The 14,574-nt window shown below is 51.5% G+C and overlaps 1 protein-coding gene across 2 annotated transcripts; it reads left to right on the top strand.

Annotated features, from left to right (window-relative positions):
• Window positions 1–8: 8 nt before the first annotated feature.
• On the top strand, window positions 9–13,415 carry SFT2D1 (SFT2 domain containing 1). 2 transcript variants are annotated; one of them, XM_039881407.1, is made up of 8 exons: window positions 11–170; window positions 5,104–5,190; window positions 5,766–5,848; window positions 6,933–7,014; window positions 8,954–8,989; window positions 10,282–10,340; window positions 11,648–11,677; window positions 13,057–13,415. In XM_039881407.1, exons 1-8 carry the CDS (start codon window positions 108–110, stop codon window positions 13,094–13,096), a joined length of 480 nt encoding a protein of 159 aa, XP_039737341.1. In that variant the 5' UTR covers window positions 11–107; the 3' UTR covers window positions 13,097–13,415. The 2 variants fall into 2 exon arrangements, with proteins under 2 accessions (XP_039737350.1, XP_039737341.1); XM_039881416.1 differs by lacking the exon at window positions 8,954–8,989 and having other exon boundaries at window positions 9–170.
• The last annotated feature ends 1,159 nt before the right edge of the window (window positions 13,416–14,574 follow it).

The following is a 14,574-nucleotide window of genomic DNA, read 5'->3' as shown; positions in this document are numbered from 1 at the left end:
CGGCGGCCCGGACTTCCGGTCGGCCGGCGGGTTTCGGTTCCGGCTTCCTCCGTGAGCGCCAGCGGCCAGGGGACGGGTGGCCGCGCGTGCGGCCCGGGACCAGGGCCATGGAGAAGCTGCGGCGGGTCCTGAGCGGCCAGGACGACGAGGAGCAGGGCCTGACCTCGCAGGTAGCGTGTCCGCGGCGGCGACAGGCGGAGGGGGCGAACGTGTGGGGGGCGCGGGGTGCGGGGCCGCTACCCGGGAAGAGCGTGGGGAGCTTTCCAGGTCTCGGTGGAGTCCACGGGAGCTCACGTAGAGACCCCTAACCCGTGTGGCCTTCTGGCCGAGGAGCCCGCTGCGCTGGCCGGCTTCCCTCCCGCGAACAGCCCGTGCGCCCCGCGCGCTTCTCGCGCAGCCTCTCCTGGCGCCTCTGCGCCTGCTGCGGGCCGAGCCCGACCTGCGCCGCGCGGCTGGGGTGCGGGCCCTTCGCCTGCGAGCCGCGGCGAGCTGACACCTGTGAGAGTGTCTGGCCTCTGGGTGCCCCTGGGGATAAACGAGGCGCTGCGAGGGTGTGTGTGTCTTTGGCAGTGGGGACACTGGAGCTTAAAAACCCAGGTCATTGAGAAGTGAGATCTCACCGAAGTGAAGATTGTTAAGGCATTGAATCCTGATAAGAGGTTCCCCTCCCCCCAAAGGCCTGTTTCTGCTTTACCCACGAGACTCGATAAGGGTTACTTCCTCTATCGAGAGGGCTGACAATAGGAGTGGTGCAGCGACAGCGTTATTAGTAGTTCTGTTTGCATGCTGACAAATTCTTGTTTGCCTGTCACAGAAGTGGAATATTTAAACTCGGATAGTGTTACATGAGGGTCTTTAATTAGCCCCCTTGCCTTGCCTGAGTTCCTTCCTTGCCATGTTTATTCAGCATATCTTGTGGGCAGGATTCTGGGCCGGTCTGTAGGAGGCTGTCTGAGGGGGGCTGTCCCTCCTGTGTGCCCCTTACTTCGTCCAGATCCCTTCCAGTTACCTCCCAGGAAGGCCTGAGGCTGGAGGGCAGGATGGACTGACTGAAGTCGCCCCGCTCCCGGCCCCTGGCAGGGCCTGCTGAACCCGGTGGTCAGCATATGGGCACTTGCTTATTTGAAGGCATCGACCTTGTGTTCACTGGTGTCTGTCCCGGTGTCCAGAGTGGCCGAGTTGGGAAGGAGCGACCTGGGCTGTGAGCATCAGAGGAGCGGATTAGAGCAGGGCCGCTTCGCCCCAAGTCACTTCCTGCGGTGGGATTAGCAGGAGGCCAGCACTAGAGGCCGTACCGGCTGCTCGGCCCACGCCCCCCTCACAATGGAGTGGGCGCGGCCGGGCCCCTCCAGCAGGCTGTGGACCCTGAGGTCGGAGGAGGCCAGCGGGAGGGCTCCCCTAGGGGACTGAGTCAGAGGGGAGAAGTGTCTTCGGGGTCCCCGGTCCCCTGTGAGGAGGCCTCAGCTAAGTAGACCCGGGAAGGGACCTGGTGGGCCCGGGCAGGGCGCAGGCCTCCAGCCCAGCTCATTTCCCGCACTGACACTCGGGCTGGCACGAAGCGCACTTGCGTGGGCCACTCCCCCGCACCTTGAACCAGGGGCCAGGCTCCTGGCGCAGCACCCAGGGCAGGCTCGGGGCGCTGCTGAGTGAGTGAGCGAGTCGGCCAGTGGCTGCCGGGTGAGACCGTGCGAGCGCGGTGCTTGCTTAAGGTGGAGGACGCTTAAGTGCCTCTGAAGGCTGGTGAGGCCGACTCGGGGAGAGCGTGGCTCATGCTGGAGAGAGGATGTTCTCGCCACAGGCTTGGTGGTTTGGTGGCAGCAAGCAGTGGGGGCGTTCCCAGCGATGGCCTCTGCTTTCTGTGCGAGACAGGGAGGTCAGCTGCAGAGTGGCAGCGCCAGGCAGGAGCCGGGCGTCTGAAATGGAGGTGGTTGGAGAGGGCGGACGGTAGGGAGAGAGCAGGTTGGCAGCAGTCCTGGCAGCAGCAGTCCTGGCAGCAGCAGTCCTGGGAACAGCAGTCCTGGGAACAGCAGTCCTAGGAACAGCAGTGCGTCAGGCGGGTGACGACAGGCTGCGGTGCCCCTGTCCTGCCACCCGACTCCGCCCGGAGGAGGACGGCAGGCTTGGCCGAGGTGGGCGCAGCACAGGGCCAGTTGCGGGTGTCTTCTGACCCGAGTGCCCTGTGCTGCCCCCGGAGAGGGAGGGGAGGGTTGGCGGGCCGGACGCGGCACGGAGGCAGGAGCGGTGGGGTCGGCGGGCCCTGGAGGCCATCGGGTCGGGAGCGGCAGCTCGAAGTTCGGAGATGGAGTGATTTTGGGTACCAAGAGTGCCCTGGTCACTCAGTGGAGTGGCGGGGGTGGCCATGGAGGTCGGAAGGAGGAACGAGAGCCTGGGCTGTCCACGTGGATGGTGTGCAAGATCCAGGGGTGGTGGGGACCTGGGATCGGAGGTCCTGAGGGACGGAATGACAGGGAGAGCTGTAGGGACGGTGAGGAGGGCAGCGCGTCTGTGAGTGTGTGAGCCTCCGAGCAAGGGGCAGGACCCCCGGGACCCCCGGGAGCCCCGGGAGAGGGTCTGTGGGCGCCCGTTTCCGGGCTCACTCTCCCCTCGCCCTTTCCGTGCAGCGCTGCGGGTCTGAGTCCGGGGAGCGCGGCGGCAGTGTATTCACCAGCCGGCAGCCCCCGCGCTCCCTGTGTGCCAGGGACGGTGGCCGTGGAGCGGGGCCTCCGCAGCCATGCCCCTTGTTCCAGGACAGGTCCCTCCCGGCTCCTCCGTCACTGCAGGAACCGCGGGGACGCTTTTCTCTGTACCTTTCCCAGCCAGGTGTGTAGCGAACCATGTTCCGGTTCCGGGCGGTGCCGTTTGGTTCTGGCAGCGGCGCAGGGAGGCGGGGAGCGGGGCGCACCAGAGCAGGGCAGAGTGGCCCCCACTCCCCAGGCGTTTCCTCTTTGCTGCTCTTCCCCACATAACTAATAAGTCACGTAATCGGCGGCGACGTCAGTGTGTGCTGCTTTTCTGCGACTCGTGTAAGGAATCGGCACGGTTGCTGCTTTGGACGGGGTCATTTCTGATCGCGTCGGACAGGCGCGTGGCACCCCATGCTTGCGCTGAGGCGGCTCTGGGGGTCAGGGCGCCTGCTGTGTCCTGCGGGGGGAGGGATGCGTGTCGGCTCGCGCGTGTCGAAGCTTCGTGTAGGTTTCCGGTTAGGGCTTAGGAACTCTGCTCCGTTTCTGTGTCCAGGACAATTCGCAGGGCTCGAGACAGGTCTTTTGCCTGTGGATTGAATATTCCATATTTACTAATGGAATGATTCGTCGTATGTTTCATATTAAAGATCATCATGTGGAAGATGTAATAAGGGGGAAATCCCGACTGTTGTATGAGCGAGCACGCTGAGAGAAAAATAAACTGGCAAACCAACAGTAGAACTTGTGAACAATGGGGCGATTTAAACTTGTGAAAAGAAGTAAAAATGGATGCTTTTTCCTTTATGCTTAAGCCCTCACGTCATTGTGTACTCACACTGACCGTTTAGAAATTGTTCTTTCTTACGATTCTGCTCCCGTTCGTCACAAACCAGTAGGTCATTTTCTATGTAACATGTAGTCTTTAGGGTTTATTCTGTTCCCTGTAGTTAAAATACACTTGATGGGTATTCTCGATCAGAAAGAATGAAACTTAGATGTTTTTATAGGCAAGTTTATTCTTTTTTTAAAATTCAACGATCAGTTTTGCTATAAGCAGATGACAGTGCTAATTAAAGCACATTTTATAAAGTATTAAAAAGTGATGATGTTACTTTGACAGAACTTTTGTAAGTTATTTTTATCTGCTTTTCATGCTACATAAGGATTCACACATTAATCTACTCAGGTAAGGATGTAGCAAAAGGTATTTCGATCTTTGTTTTAACTACATTATTCTTAAAAATAACATTTTAAGCATGCAGTCATATTTTTAAGTATGTATGTTAATGTAAGGGAGAAATTTAAATTTTGGCATATAAATTTTTATATATTTCTAGTTTCTTGAAACAGCTGTTGTTGATACTTTTTCAGCCTTATTGGGAAAATAAATGTTAATAGTGTACTTGATAATCTAAATGTGCCTGCCTGATCATTACTGTGTGTGCATTATCCTGCTGTGTAAAGTATGTGGAGTAATTTCTACTTTTCCCTATGTAATCTGGTTGGAATTTGTATGACATAGGAGTGTTGTCGCTCCAGAATAAATCATCATTTCAAAACTGTGTTTTTAGTAATGGTTGGGGAGAAACCCAAGGCTTTCATGAACAGGTTTCGAATGAAGGCTTCGTGTCCGATGGTAGACACTACAGGTGGGTGGCTGCCCAGGCCCCCTGGTTAGGCGGGTGTACCTCTCTGCTGGCCCTGGAGCTCCTGCAGTCACCCCCACTTTGCCCCCAGCCTACAGCCAGTAAGTAGCCGGCAGGAGGTGGGCTCTAGCTGGTGGCCCTGTTCATGGCAGGACCGACTCTGAACCCTTTTACACTGCAGGCCCCGGGTAAATTCCAGCTGAAACCTCATCCTTGCTCAGTCCCTCCCTTGCTCTGCCCAGCTCCCCTTGTGTCCCTGGGCTTCTCTTGCTGCTCGCCTTGCGCAGGGAGCCCCGTCTCCAGCTTTCCACGCAGGGCAGCTCGCCTAAGTGACCTCGGGCACGCTGAGAGAAGGCGCGGCGAGCCCCGGGCCCTCACCGGCCTCAGCGAGGGTCAGCATTTTGCCCGTCTTGACACAGCTTTCCTCCATTTTTCAATCCTCCAAGTTTTTATATCTTATATATGATGTCGTTTCACCCACATCAGTGTGCGTCTGCTGTCCTTAGCAGGTCAGAGCTGTTTAAACAACAGGACCATAGTTCCGTTGTCACAGCCGCCCAAGCTGGCAGCGGTTCCTCGGGACCGTCCTGTCCCTGCCCGTGTTGGTAGCTCCCTTCACAGCCCCGGGGCCCTGGCGTTGTCAGCTGACGCTGCCACATGCAGAGTGACAGAGGGCCGCAGTCTGGGCTCACGGAAAAACCCTGCCTTGTTGAGGGCGAGGGAGCGATGGCGAGCGGTGGCGTGAGCACGTTCTAACCCCCCGTCTCCTCAAGGTCCTGGACGCCTCGTCCCTGAGCTTCAGCACCAGGCTGAGGTGGTTTGCCATCTGCTTCGTGAGCGGCGTGCTCTTCTCCATCCTCGTGAGTGAAGGCTTTATGTTGCTTAGCAACTTCTGCATCATCAGACTGGGGGTCCCATCTAGTCCCAGCGGGCAGTCCAGTTTATCTGCTCTGAGACAGTTTTGATGGGACTTATTTAGTCATTTTAATAAAGGGGTAAAGATCAATACAGAGATGTAGAAGTTAACATTTTGGGGGTGGTCATGGATTGTTAAAAATCAAAAACGCTGCACTCCGTAATTTAGATGTCAGTGACCTTTCAAACTTGCGTAATTTAGATGTCAGTGACCTTTCAAACTTGGCATTTTAAAAGAATACTTAATTTGAGTAGAGTGAGATTTACTCACATGTGTAAAGAAAGTTGTGTTATGGCTCATTTATATATACTTATCTGCAAATAGGCAGAAGATCCAGGTGAGCAAACAACATTGAAAATTAACTGTTTTTTAAAAATGCTATAATTAGAGACTATATGCAAACACATTCATACTTAAAATTTATTTTACGTATTTATATTACTACTATTGTAGCACATTTAATTTTAAACCATTACAATGGTAAAATTATTTTTAAATAACTGTAATATCTTAACTTAGGGGACTGGATTGCTGTGGCTTCCTGGTGGCTTAAAGCTTTTTGCAGTGTTTTATACCTTTGGAAATATTGCTGCATTAGCCAGGTACGTACAGAAGTTTAGCTTCTCAAAATATCTTGTTTGCTATCGCTATCAAAATTTTCCTTTCTGATGAGGATTTTCTTAATAGGATACATTTCTACAGCGCTGACCTACTGTGAGTTCAGCCACGAAACCTGTGTTCGTTTAATAGATGTTGATGGCCCCTGCTGTGGGCCAGCTGCCCGGCCAGCGTGTTAGTGATGGGGGCGGCCAGCGTTCGGGGGCACTTACTGTGTGCCAGGGAGCACTCTCAGTGTTCTGTGTCCATCACCCCCAGTTTCTGAGGTGGCACCGTGATCACCCCTCATAGCCGGGGGTGTGCCTAGCCTCCCGCAGACTGTCCTCCGGGGTCCCAGTGAGGGAGCCCGTCAGGGACCAGCCGCCTGGCGGAGGGAGGTCTGGGCGAAGCCACTGTGGGAAGTCAGACGGGGCGGTGCCGCGGGGGGCCTGGGGCATTGGGCCCGGGGCGTCCTCTCTGAGGGTCCCATGCATCTTTGCGTGGGTCGATGTCTGTCATAGCACCTACCAGGCTTGTGAGCTCTGCGTCTGTGGACGCTCAGCTTTCAGAGGCGACCGTCTGTTTCTGCAGGAATTTCCTGGACCAGAGGTCCCGTCAAGGGCACAGGCATGAGTCAAGGCCAAGCTCAGTCTGCTCTCCTGGCTCACGGCCGTGACGGTTCTCGCTCAGACCGTGCTCTGCAAGGAGCCGGATGGAGCCGTTTGGTGTTGTGCCCAGAGGCCCCACGCTGGCGGTTGGTCATGGAGGTTGCTGTTCAGGGTTCTGACGTGTCCTGTGCACAGAGACGAGGAAGTAGGAGTGACAAAGAATCTCGTCGGTTTAGGGTCACTTTGGGTCACTTGTAGCTATAGAGTCACGCCGTAGGTAACTTGTAAAAAGCCATTTGTGTCTCATGGAAAACTAAAAGGCCGTTTTCCTTTTCATATTAAGGAAAAAATAAAGCAGACCTCGTGAGAGATTTTTATTAAATAGACTAACATAGGATTTCTTTTCTCGAAAGCATTTATTTTTGCGTAATCAGACAGATTAGTCATTCCATCTCTCGGGTCTCTTATTTGTTTCAAATAGCACGTGCTTTTTAATGGGACCCATGAAGCAACTGAAGAAAATGTTTGAAACAACAAGATTGCTTGCAACAATTATTATGATCGTAAGTAAATAATGAAAATGAAAACTTTTATTAAAGTAGTTTTGCGTTGCTGCTTTACAGATAACTGCCCATTTCATGTGCGTGCTTTGTCATGTTTTCCTGTCGCGTGTGGTAGCTGCATCCCGCAGGTTGTGTGAGAATGAGAGTGGAGTGCGCAGCGTCAGCCTGACGTGACTGGCCCTGGAAACGCCACTTTCTGTTGCACGTGGCAACCGCAGCTCCGTGCGTCTAGAGCGAACATGAGAGCGGGCGTGTCTCATTTTCAAGCCCCAGGGAGCGTTTCTTAATGGACTGTTGCGTCTGCTTTCTGAAGGGTGGGTTAGAAGACAGGTCACTCTGGGTCCATTTGAGCCTTTCCGGGGAGAGTCGGCATTAATTTAAGTAGCTTGTCCTCTGGCTTTGTCTCTGCCCTTTGTGACTCGTTGACAGACACCTCCAGCAGTGTGGCTTCCAGCAGCCGTCGGTCACGTTGCTAGTTCCGTGTGTGGCTCCCAGGTTACCACCCCTAAATTCTGTGCTGTCTTTATCTTCGAATATAGTTTTCATCATCACGCATTCTGGGTTCTTGGCTGATCGTTGTTTTGGGTGTTGTGGGCAGAAGGAACCCAAGTCCCCGTCCGTACCAAGCCCCTCGTCCTAACGTGCTTGTCCCGTGTCCTGCAGATTTCTTTTGCCTTAAAGCCCGTTTTTGAATTTAAATATCAGCTGGAGCTAGTTTGTCCTTTTGCCTGTTAATCAGCTTTCCAAACACAGCCAATCTATAGATTTCTAAGCGAGGAGATGTTTTCAGCTAGCGCATGTGGGTCTTCTCCCTCCTTACCAGAGAAAAGAACTTTTTAGCCTAATTTTTATTTATGTCATTATTCAGATTCATCGTATTTATTACCCCTTGTCTAATTTTTCTGGTTATCTTGAATTTCCTCTATTAGCTTGTATAGCAACATATATATTAACATTTAACTTTGTCTGGGTTACTGAGAAATTATCTTACACCATTAGACTAATGCAAGACTTTATGTAGCTTCGTTTTACTTAGGGTACCTTGGAACCTGTCTTAGTAATGTACTCCACCTTACCTAGACAGGCATGAAGTTGAGAGACCGTGCAAACATTTAGAAACGTAAAGTAGTTCCCCAAAGAGACTGTTAGTTATTCATCTGGTGTAACTTTGGTGATGCCTTGAGTCATCACGTTCCTAGCTAATGCTTGGGGTGGTCTCATTTGCTGCTCACGTAGGCTGTGCCCAATAATGACGGTACGGAAGTGCCGACCCCGGCGCCGTGTAAGCGCCAGCCCCTAACTCGGGCACGTTGCAGACGTGCTCTGGTTTGTTCATTGCAAAGCCCTTTGGAGCAGGGAGCCGGACCCTGTCCTCCTTTTAAAGGGAGGATGACTGAGGTTAGACCAGATAGTTGGTTCACTTAACCAGGGACGCCCAGCTAGGAGGCGTCAGAGCTGGGATCTGGCCTGGGTCTCTATCTGCAGATGCCCCGCCCGTCCCCATCGGTGTCACTTGCCTCTCCTTTTCACTCACGGCCTCCTTGAGGGACACAGGTGAGGAATGAAGGTGTGATCTCTGCACGGAAGATCCTGTTGGAAAGCTGAGTAGAATTTACCATGTGCGCTGCGGGACCATTCCTGGCTGCTGGTCTTGTTACTGAGGTCACTGTCGTCATTCAGCAGAAGGCTGTTCCTCTGAGTCGTTCTTCAGGCATTCTTCCTGTTGACCTAATCAGCAGGTTATTGTCTAGGTGCTTCCATGTTGCCCAGGAACTGTGCGGTCATAGACTTGGAAGTAAAGGAACGCTCGTGGGGCGTGGAAGCACAGCCGGGGTCAGCCTGGCGCGTGTTGTCCGTGCAGGTGAATGCACATCAGCTTCTGCACGTTTCTTGGCTCTGGAGCAGACTCCGACGTGGCTCGCTCTTTCCTCTCTTCCAGTTGTGTTTCGTGTTGACCCTGTGTGCTGCTCTCTGGGTAAGTGACGCCCGCCGTGCCGGTTGGTACTAGCCGTGGCCCTGCACCCGGTCTCAAAGGAGCTCAAAGTCTGGCTTCCTTAAAACCCCCAAAAGATTGGGTGTCCCTAAAATTGCGTATGGCGACATCCAGCTAGTGGCTAGACTTGCCGTAGGTGGCGCATCTGAAACGGACAGAGGTGAGTTCGTCCTCGCTTCCAGGTCAGGCGAGTCCCTCTGGCAGTCCCCGGGCGGGCGCACCGATGAGCTGGGCCGCTAGGGGCAGCAGGCTGTAGAGGCCACCACGCAGACGGGCCAGAAGGCAGACCGGGGCAGGCGAGCAGAGCCGAGAACACGACGTTAGATGAGCCCCACAGCACCACGGGGCAGGGGACACTCTTCACCAGCCTCTCAAAGTGCCCCTGTCACGGTTCTGCCGGCTCATCACGCTCCCGCTTCTGTAGTTTCTATAGTTACCGTTCCCTGTCTGCTTCCCAGAAGGCTTTGCGGTGGTTCTAGAGCCATCTCGAAAACGGTACATTTTAAGGGAGAAAGGCTGGCGGGCGATGTTCTGGAAATGCCCAGTCAGACGCTGTCCTGATCCGCTTTTTATTTTGGCTGATGTGAGGACTAAACGTTAGTTCCGTGGGAATCCACTTACCCCTCATTTCCCAGTAACTTAGAAGAACGTCCTGAGTAGTGTTTGCATGTCCCTGTGAAAACTGATCCGGGTTTGGAATGGTCTCGCGGCCCGTTCGTTTATAAGCTGTAGATGACAAGTAAATAAAGAAGTAAATAAAAAACAAAAATGGACGAGGAATTCTAAAAAATAGGTCATTTAAAAACAGTGATGGAGACTATTTAACATTATTCTAGAAGATCATAATAAAATAGAGTTTTTCTTCAAAAAATAAGACAAGCTGTGAAAATGAGTAAAATATGTAAATTTACATAGGCTGTAGATCTAATAACTAAGTGGGGTTATGAATGTTGATTTTAGAAACATTTACATTGACTTTAAGGACCCAGCATACAGCGTTTTGATATTTTCAGTCTATGCACAGTTACTTCAGTAACATTTAATACCTTAGATTTAGCAGTATGTAAATTAATGGATACCGAGAATTTTAGAAAGGAAATGTACTTTATGGATATTTAAATTTCAGATCTGAATCTTAAGTTTGTCATACTAACGTTTATTAAGATAATTGGAACTGTCATCTTACATTTTTGAAGGGGAAGACTTGAACTGGGTTGTAAAAAGTATTTTAAAAAATTTTAACTTGTTATTTCTCTGTTTTTTGCTGCTGTTAGTGGCATAAGAAGGGCCTGGCCTTATTATTCTGCATATTGCAGTTCTTGTCGATGACCTGGTAAGTCTTATACCAACTAGAAAGTTAAAATTCCCTAAGCAGGGTGAAAGCATTTTGTTTTGAGACTATAAGCCCAGGAAAGTGGTTGGCATTTATCTAGTGGTTGAAGCATGTGCCTTGGAGGGGACACACCTCCTGAGAGGTCAGGTGAGTGAGGTGTGTGGTGTGTCTCATGGGACTTAAATATGGCTTAGTGGTAGCTGCAGGCAGGGGGACCCGTGGCAGGGTGGGGAGCCATGTTTACTTAGTTACACCGTGATACAGTCACTTCTTTTCTGAGATTTGAGAGGTGATAAGACATGTCGGTGAAGCCGTTTGCATCCACGGACACGAGGCCATGTCACAGGCTGAGCCCAAGGGCCTGTGGGGCTGCCAGTGACTTGGCGCCATGTGGCTGCGTCAGCACCGAGCAGGCTCGTCCTGGCGCCGGCTCTGGAATCCCTGCCTGGGGTCGCCCGGGACGAGGAGCTGTTAGATGCCGCTGCCCCCCGCACTCTCTCCCCACCTGACTTTGCCCCTCACGGGCCTTTCTGCACCTTGGGCCACACCCCGTCCAGCTGCAGTGACGGGCCTCGCGAAGGTCCGCTGGAATGGAACGCGTCCCTCGCACGCGTCCACGTCAGACCAGGAGGCGTTCTCACATGCAAAAGATTTTTGAGAGGGTCTTTCCTTTCTCTCCAGAGCCGAGCTTTGTTTGCTCCGTCTTCCTGACTCTGCTGTGTCAGGCCTCCTTTTCGATGTCACCCAGTCTGGGGTCATCTGTCGGAGCCCGTTTCTGCCTTTCCTCCCGTGGCTGCACCGCCAGCACCGCCAGCAGAGTCTCTGCGTGTTACAAAGGAGCCCTGTGGCGATGTTTTGCCCTTTTTCAGTGAAATAAGGAAAATTTTTAATTGAATTCCTTCGTCATGTTCTGTGATATGTTGCAGCTTATCATGTTATCTGTAGTTAATGACAGATTTATCCCTTAAGGAGACTGCAGTTTATCCTCAGATATTTGATAGTTTCTTTTGAAAAAATACCTTGAAAAGGATAACCTTTTCATTCCAAGAAGCTCAGACGTTAGCAGGCATCAGGGTCACTTAGAGGGTTTGTTAGAACAGAGTTTCTCCTTTGGGGGTGTGGGGTGGGGTGGGGTGGGCCCGGCGACCTGCATTTTTCAGTTCGCGGCGATGCTGCTGGTCAGGAGTGATACAGTGAGGATGCCGCAGGAACGCGCTTCCCTTGTCGTTAGCGTGAAAATGTGGCCCTTTGGCAGAACGTAGGTGCCGCTTAGATGGTGGGTGACCGAACTTGGCTTTTTCTTGCAGGTACAGTCTGTCCTACATCCCCTACGCAAGGTAAGCGCGTCGGAATTCCGTCTGGCTTCTGGTCCTCTCGCTATCTGCACAAAAATACAGGAATTTCAATAATTCACATGAAAATGTTATTTGAAAAGCTGTTTTTTTGTTGGCTTTCTTCCCCAAAAGAAATGATATTGTAAATGAGGTGGATAAAAGCTCGCGCATAAAGCGAAGCCATTGGGAGCATGTGCAGCGGGAGGCTGGGAGCTCCCTCCTGCTTGTAACGCTGAACCTTCGAGTTAGGGGGTCCCACGGGGGACGGGGCTCCTGCCACGCCTGTGAGGGCTCATCAAACGGGATGTGGAGACGCCAGCAGAACAGATGATACTGAATTCAAAAAGGGACGTTAGTGCGAAAGCGAGGCCTGACACAGGAATCTTTTAAGCCAGTGGAAACGTATTTATTCTGTGTCAAGAGGTAACTGCCATTTATATATTCTCAGAGAAATGCACTTAGTTATGGAGGGAGAAACAAAACTAATCTTGAATCTGACAGATTCATAAAAATACTCTGTCGAAGCTCAGCTTTGCTGCTTTGTGGACTTCGGAAGCATGGGTTGTTTATGCCTCATGCGAACATGGAGAAGATGGGTAGAAATTCTGTTTTTTCTTTTTGAATTTCAAACGGGTAGCTCTTTTTTGACGAACACGTACAAGGAGAGAAAGCAAGCCAGGGTCAAGTACAGGAGCACAGCCGTAGAGCGAGAGCACGAGGAAATTTACTGTCCTCAGGACCTTCGCTGCCATGCTTGCTTCTCTCAAGGGGGAAGGTCACCTAGAAGCGGCGTCCACTCCCGCATGACGATGTGAGCTCGCAGCCCGCAGCCCGGCGAGGCTTCTGGGGACTGGCCGGCCCCTCCCCCAAAGCGTGCAGCAGGCAGAATCTGCCCACTAGTCTCCAGCTCACTGGTGCTTGCTTTTAACCGTCCCTAAAAAGAATAATTTCCACCGAATAAAAGTAATACTTTAAATAGTTTTGGGAAAAAATATTAAAGATAAGTGAAGTTTATCACGTTTTTTTTTTTCAGAATCCTTAGCATGCAGTTGTACACATTTTGCATTTTAAAATCCAATTTGTTATTTTTTAAAATTAGTTGTTTTTTGCTGGGCCATTTTTGGCATTTACATTTATTCCTTCACATTAAGATTAGTGTGCATGCTGAGCAAGCTTCCGTGAAATAAACAACATTTCAGAAATAATTTCAAGTCTCAGATCTTGAGCTCAAGTGATGATATTCAGCAAAGTTTTCTGTGTTAGGGTTCCGCTGAGTTGACGTACGAAGACCATCATGCATCTGTCTCTTGGCAGAGATGTTTTCTGAAGGTTTTCTCTTGAGGCGGATTATTACATTGTCTTTTCCTCCTTTTTTTCACCAGGGATGCAGTGATTAAATGCTGTTCTTCTCTCCTAAGTTGAAAACCTGAAACTTCAGAAAAGAGCATTTGAAACTTGATGTTATGTTTTTGGTGAAGTATGTTTTTCCTGCCACAGTAATCACTCCGTAAACCACTGCAGTGACAGTCGAAGACCATTTTGCGTGTTGGTAAAATATACATGCTCGCTTAACGGTTAAATGCTTGTAATGTTAATTCCATTATATGTCATTAATATGCTCTTCCAGAGCTAAGGAGATTTTAATCATTGCCAGTTGTAAATGATTTTTAGCCAGTTTTTAATCTTTTCTAAACAGCACTTGAGATGTGAATATTTAAGGATAAACCTATGCTGCAAGATATAGTCATCGTTTTTGGCTTCTTTTAAATGTCTAGATTTTTAAAGTATTTGTAAAACTTTAAATGTGAAAGTTTATTTTAAACTAAAAATTTCTTATATGTAATAAAAATAATATATGAATCTTTACAGTTTTGAAATAAACTCATATTTGTAAAATTAACTTTCTGGATCAAATTTACAATATTTTAAGTGGGTGGTAATTTGGTTCAGTCAATAAAATTTAGTTTGGGCACTGCAGTTTTTCTGTAGAAAAATGAGTAAGCTACAGTCTCTGCCCTAATAATGTTTCTAAGTACAAGTTTGTAAAAGATAATAGGACTGCGAAATGATGAGGGCGCTTAGAAGTGTGTCCTTGCGGGTGTCCCCCTGAAAACAGCTGCTGACCGGACGTCCAGGAGGAGGACATATGGGGGGCTGGTCGTAGTGGGGTGAGGAGAGCTGTGAGCCAGGGCGGCTGGGCGGAGTGACGGGACCCTGGCGGCACAGGAGGAAGCCGCTTTCACCCAAGGCTGGCGCTGGGCCCCTGCGGAGGACCCACACCCCCCGCTCTCCAGTTGTCCCCTCTGCCCTCCTGGCTGACCCGAGCCCGGTCTGCAGGGAGAGGGACCCGCACAGGGCTGTTGGCCCTGCAGGAACGGGGCGCACAGGGGCGGGACGGACTGCTTCTCTCGTCGTTACCCCAGGGCACGTCCTGGGAGAGTGTTCTGGGGGGCGCATGGAGAAGCGTGCAGGAGAGGAGGCGATGCTGGCATCGGGGGACCGGGCGCTGTGTCGCTGAAGCTGGAGGGGACGCCCGCGCAGTCCGCAGTGTGGACAGTCAGCCGCCACCGCACCCGGCCGTGGGGGTGGGTGAGAAGGCCACGTCCTCGGCCTCAGGGGCCGCGTGGGAGAGGCAGACACGGGCCCAGTTGTTGGAAGGAGATGTGACTGGTGACAGTTGCAAGACACTGGAGTGTGGCAGGGGTAGCTCTAGCGCTGTGGCCAGAGCGTGGAGAGGAGGGGGTGGCAGGCAGGTGGCCAGCAGCATGGCGTGGGCAGAGTGTCACCGAGGAACACGGGACGGGACACTCAGGAGGAACCAGTCGGACTCAAGCAGGAGTGGTGCAGCGTGAAGAGGAAGAGTGTTCTTTGGGACAGTCCGCGGTGACATCGCAGTAAAG

Source organism: Pteropus medius, unplaced genomic scaffold (assembly GCF_902729225.1).
Source record: "Pteropus medius unplaced genomic scaffold, Ma_sr-lr_union100, whole genome shotgun sequence".
Lineage (NCBI taxonomy): Eukaryota > Metazoa > Chordata > Mammalia > Chiroptera > Pteropodidae > Pteropus > Pteropus medius.
The sequence above is the reverse complement of the archived record's forward strand: the minus strand, read 5'-3'. Positions and strand labels throughout refer to the sequence as shown.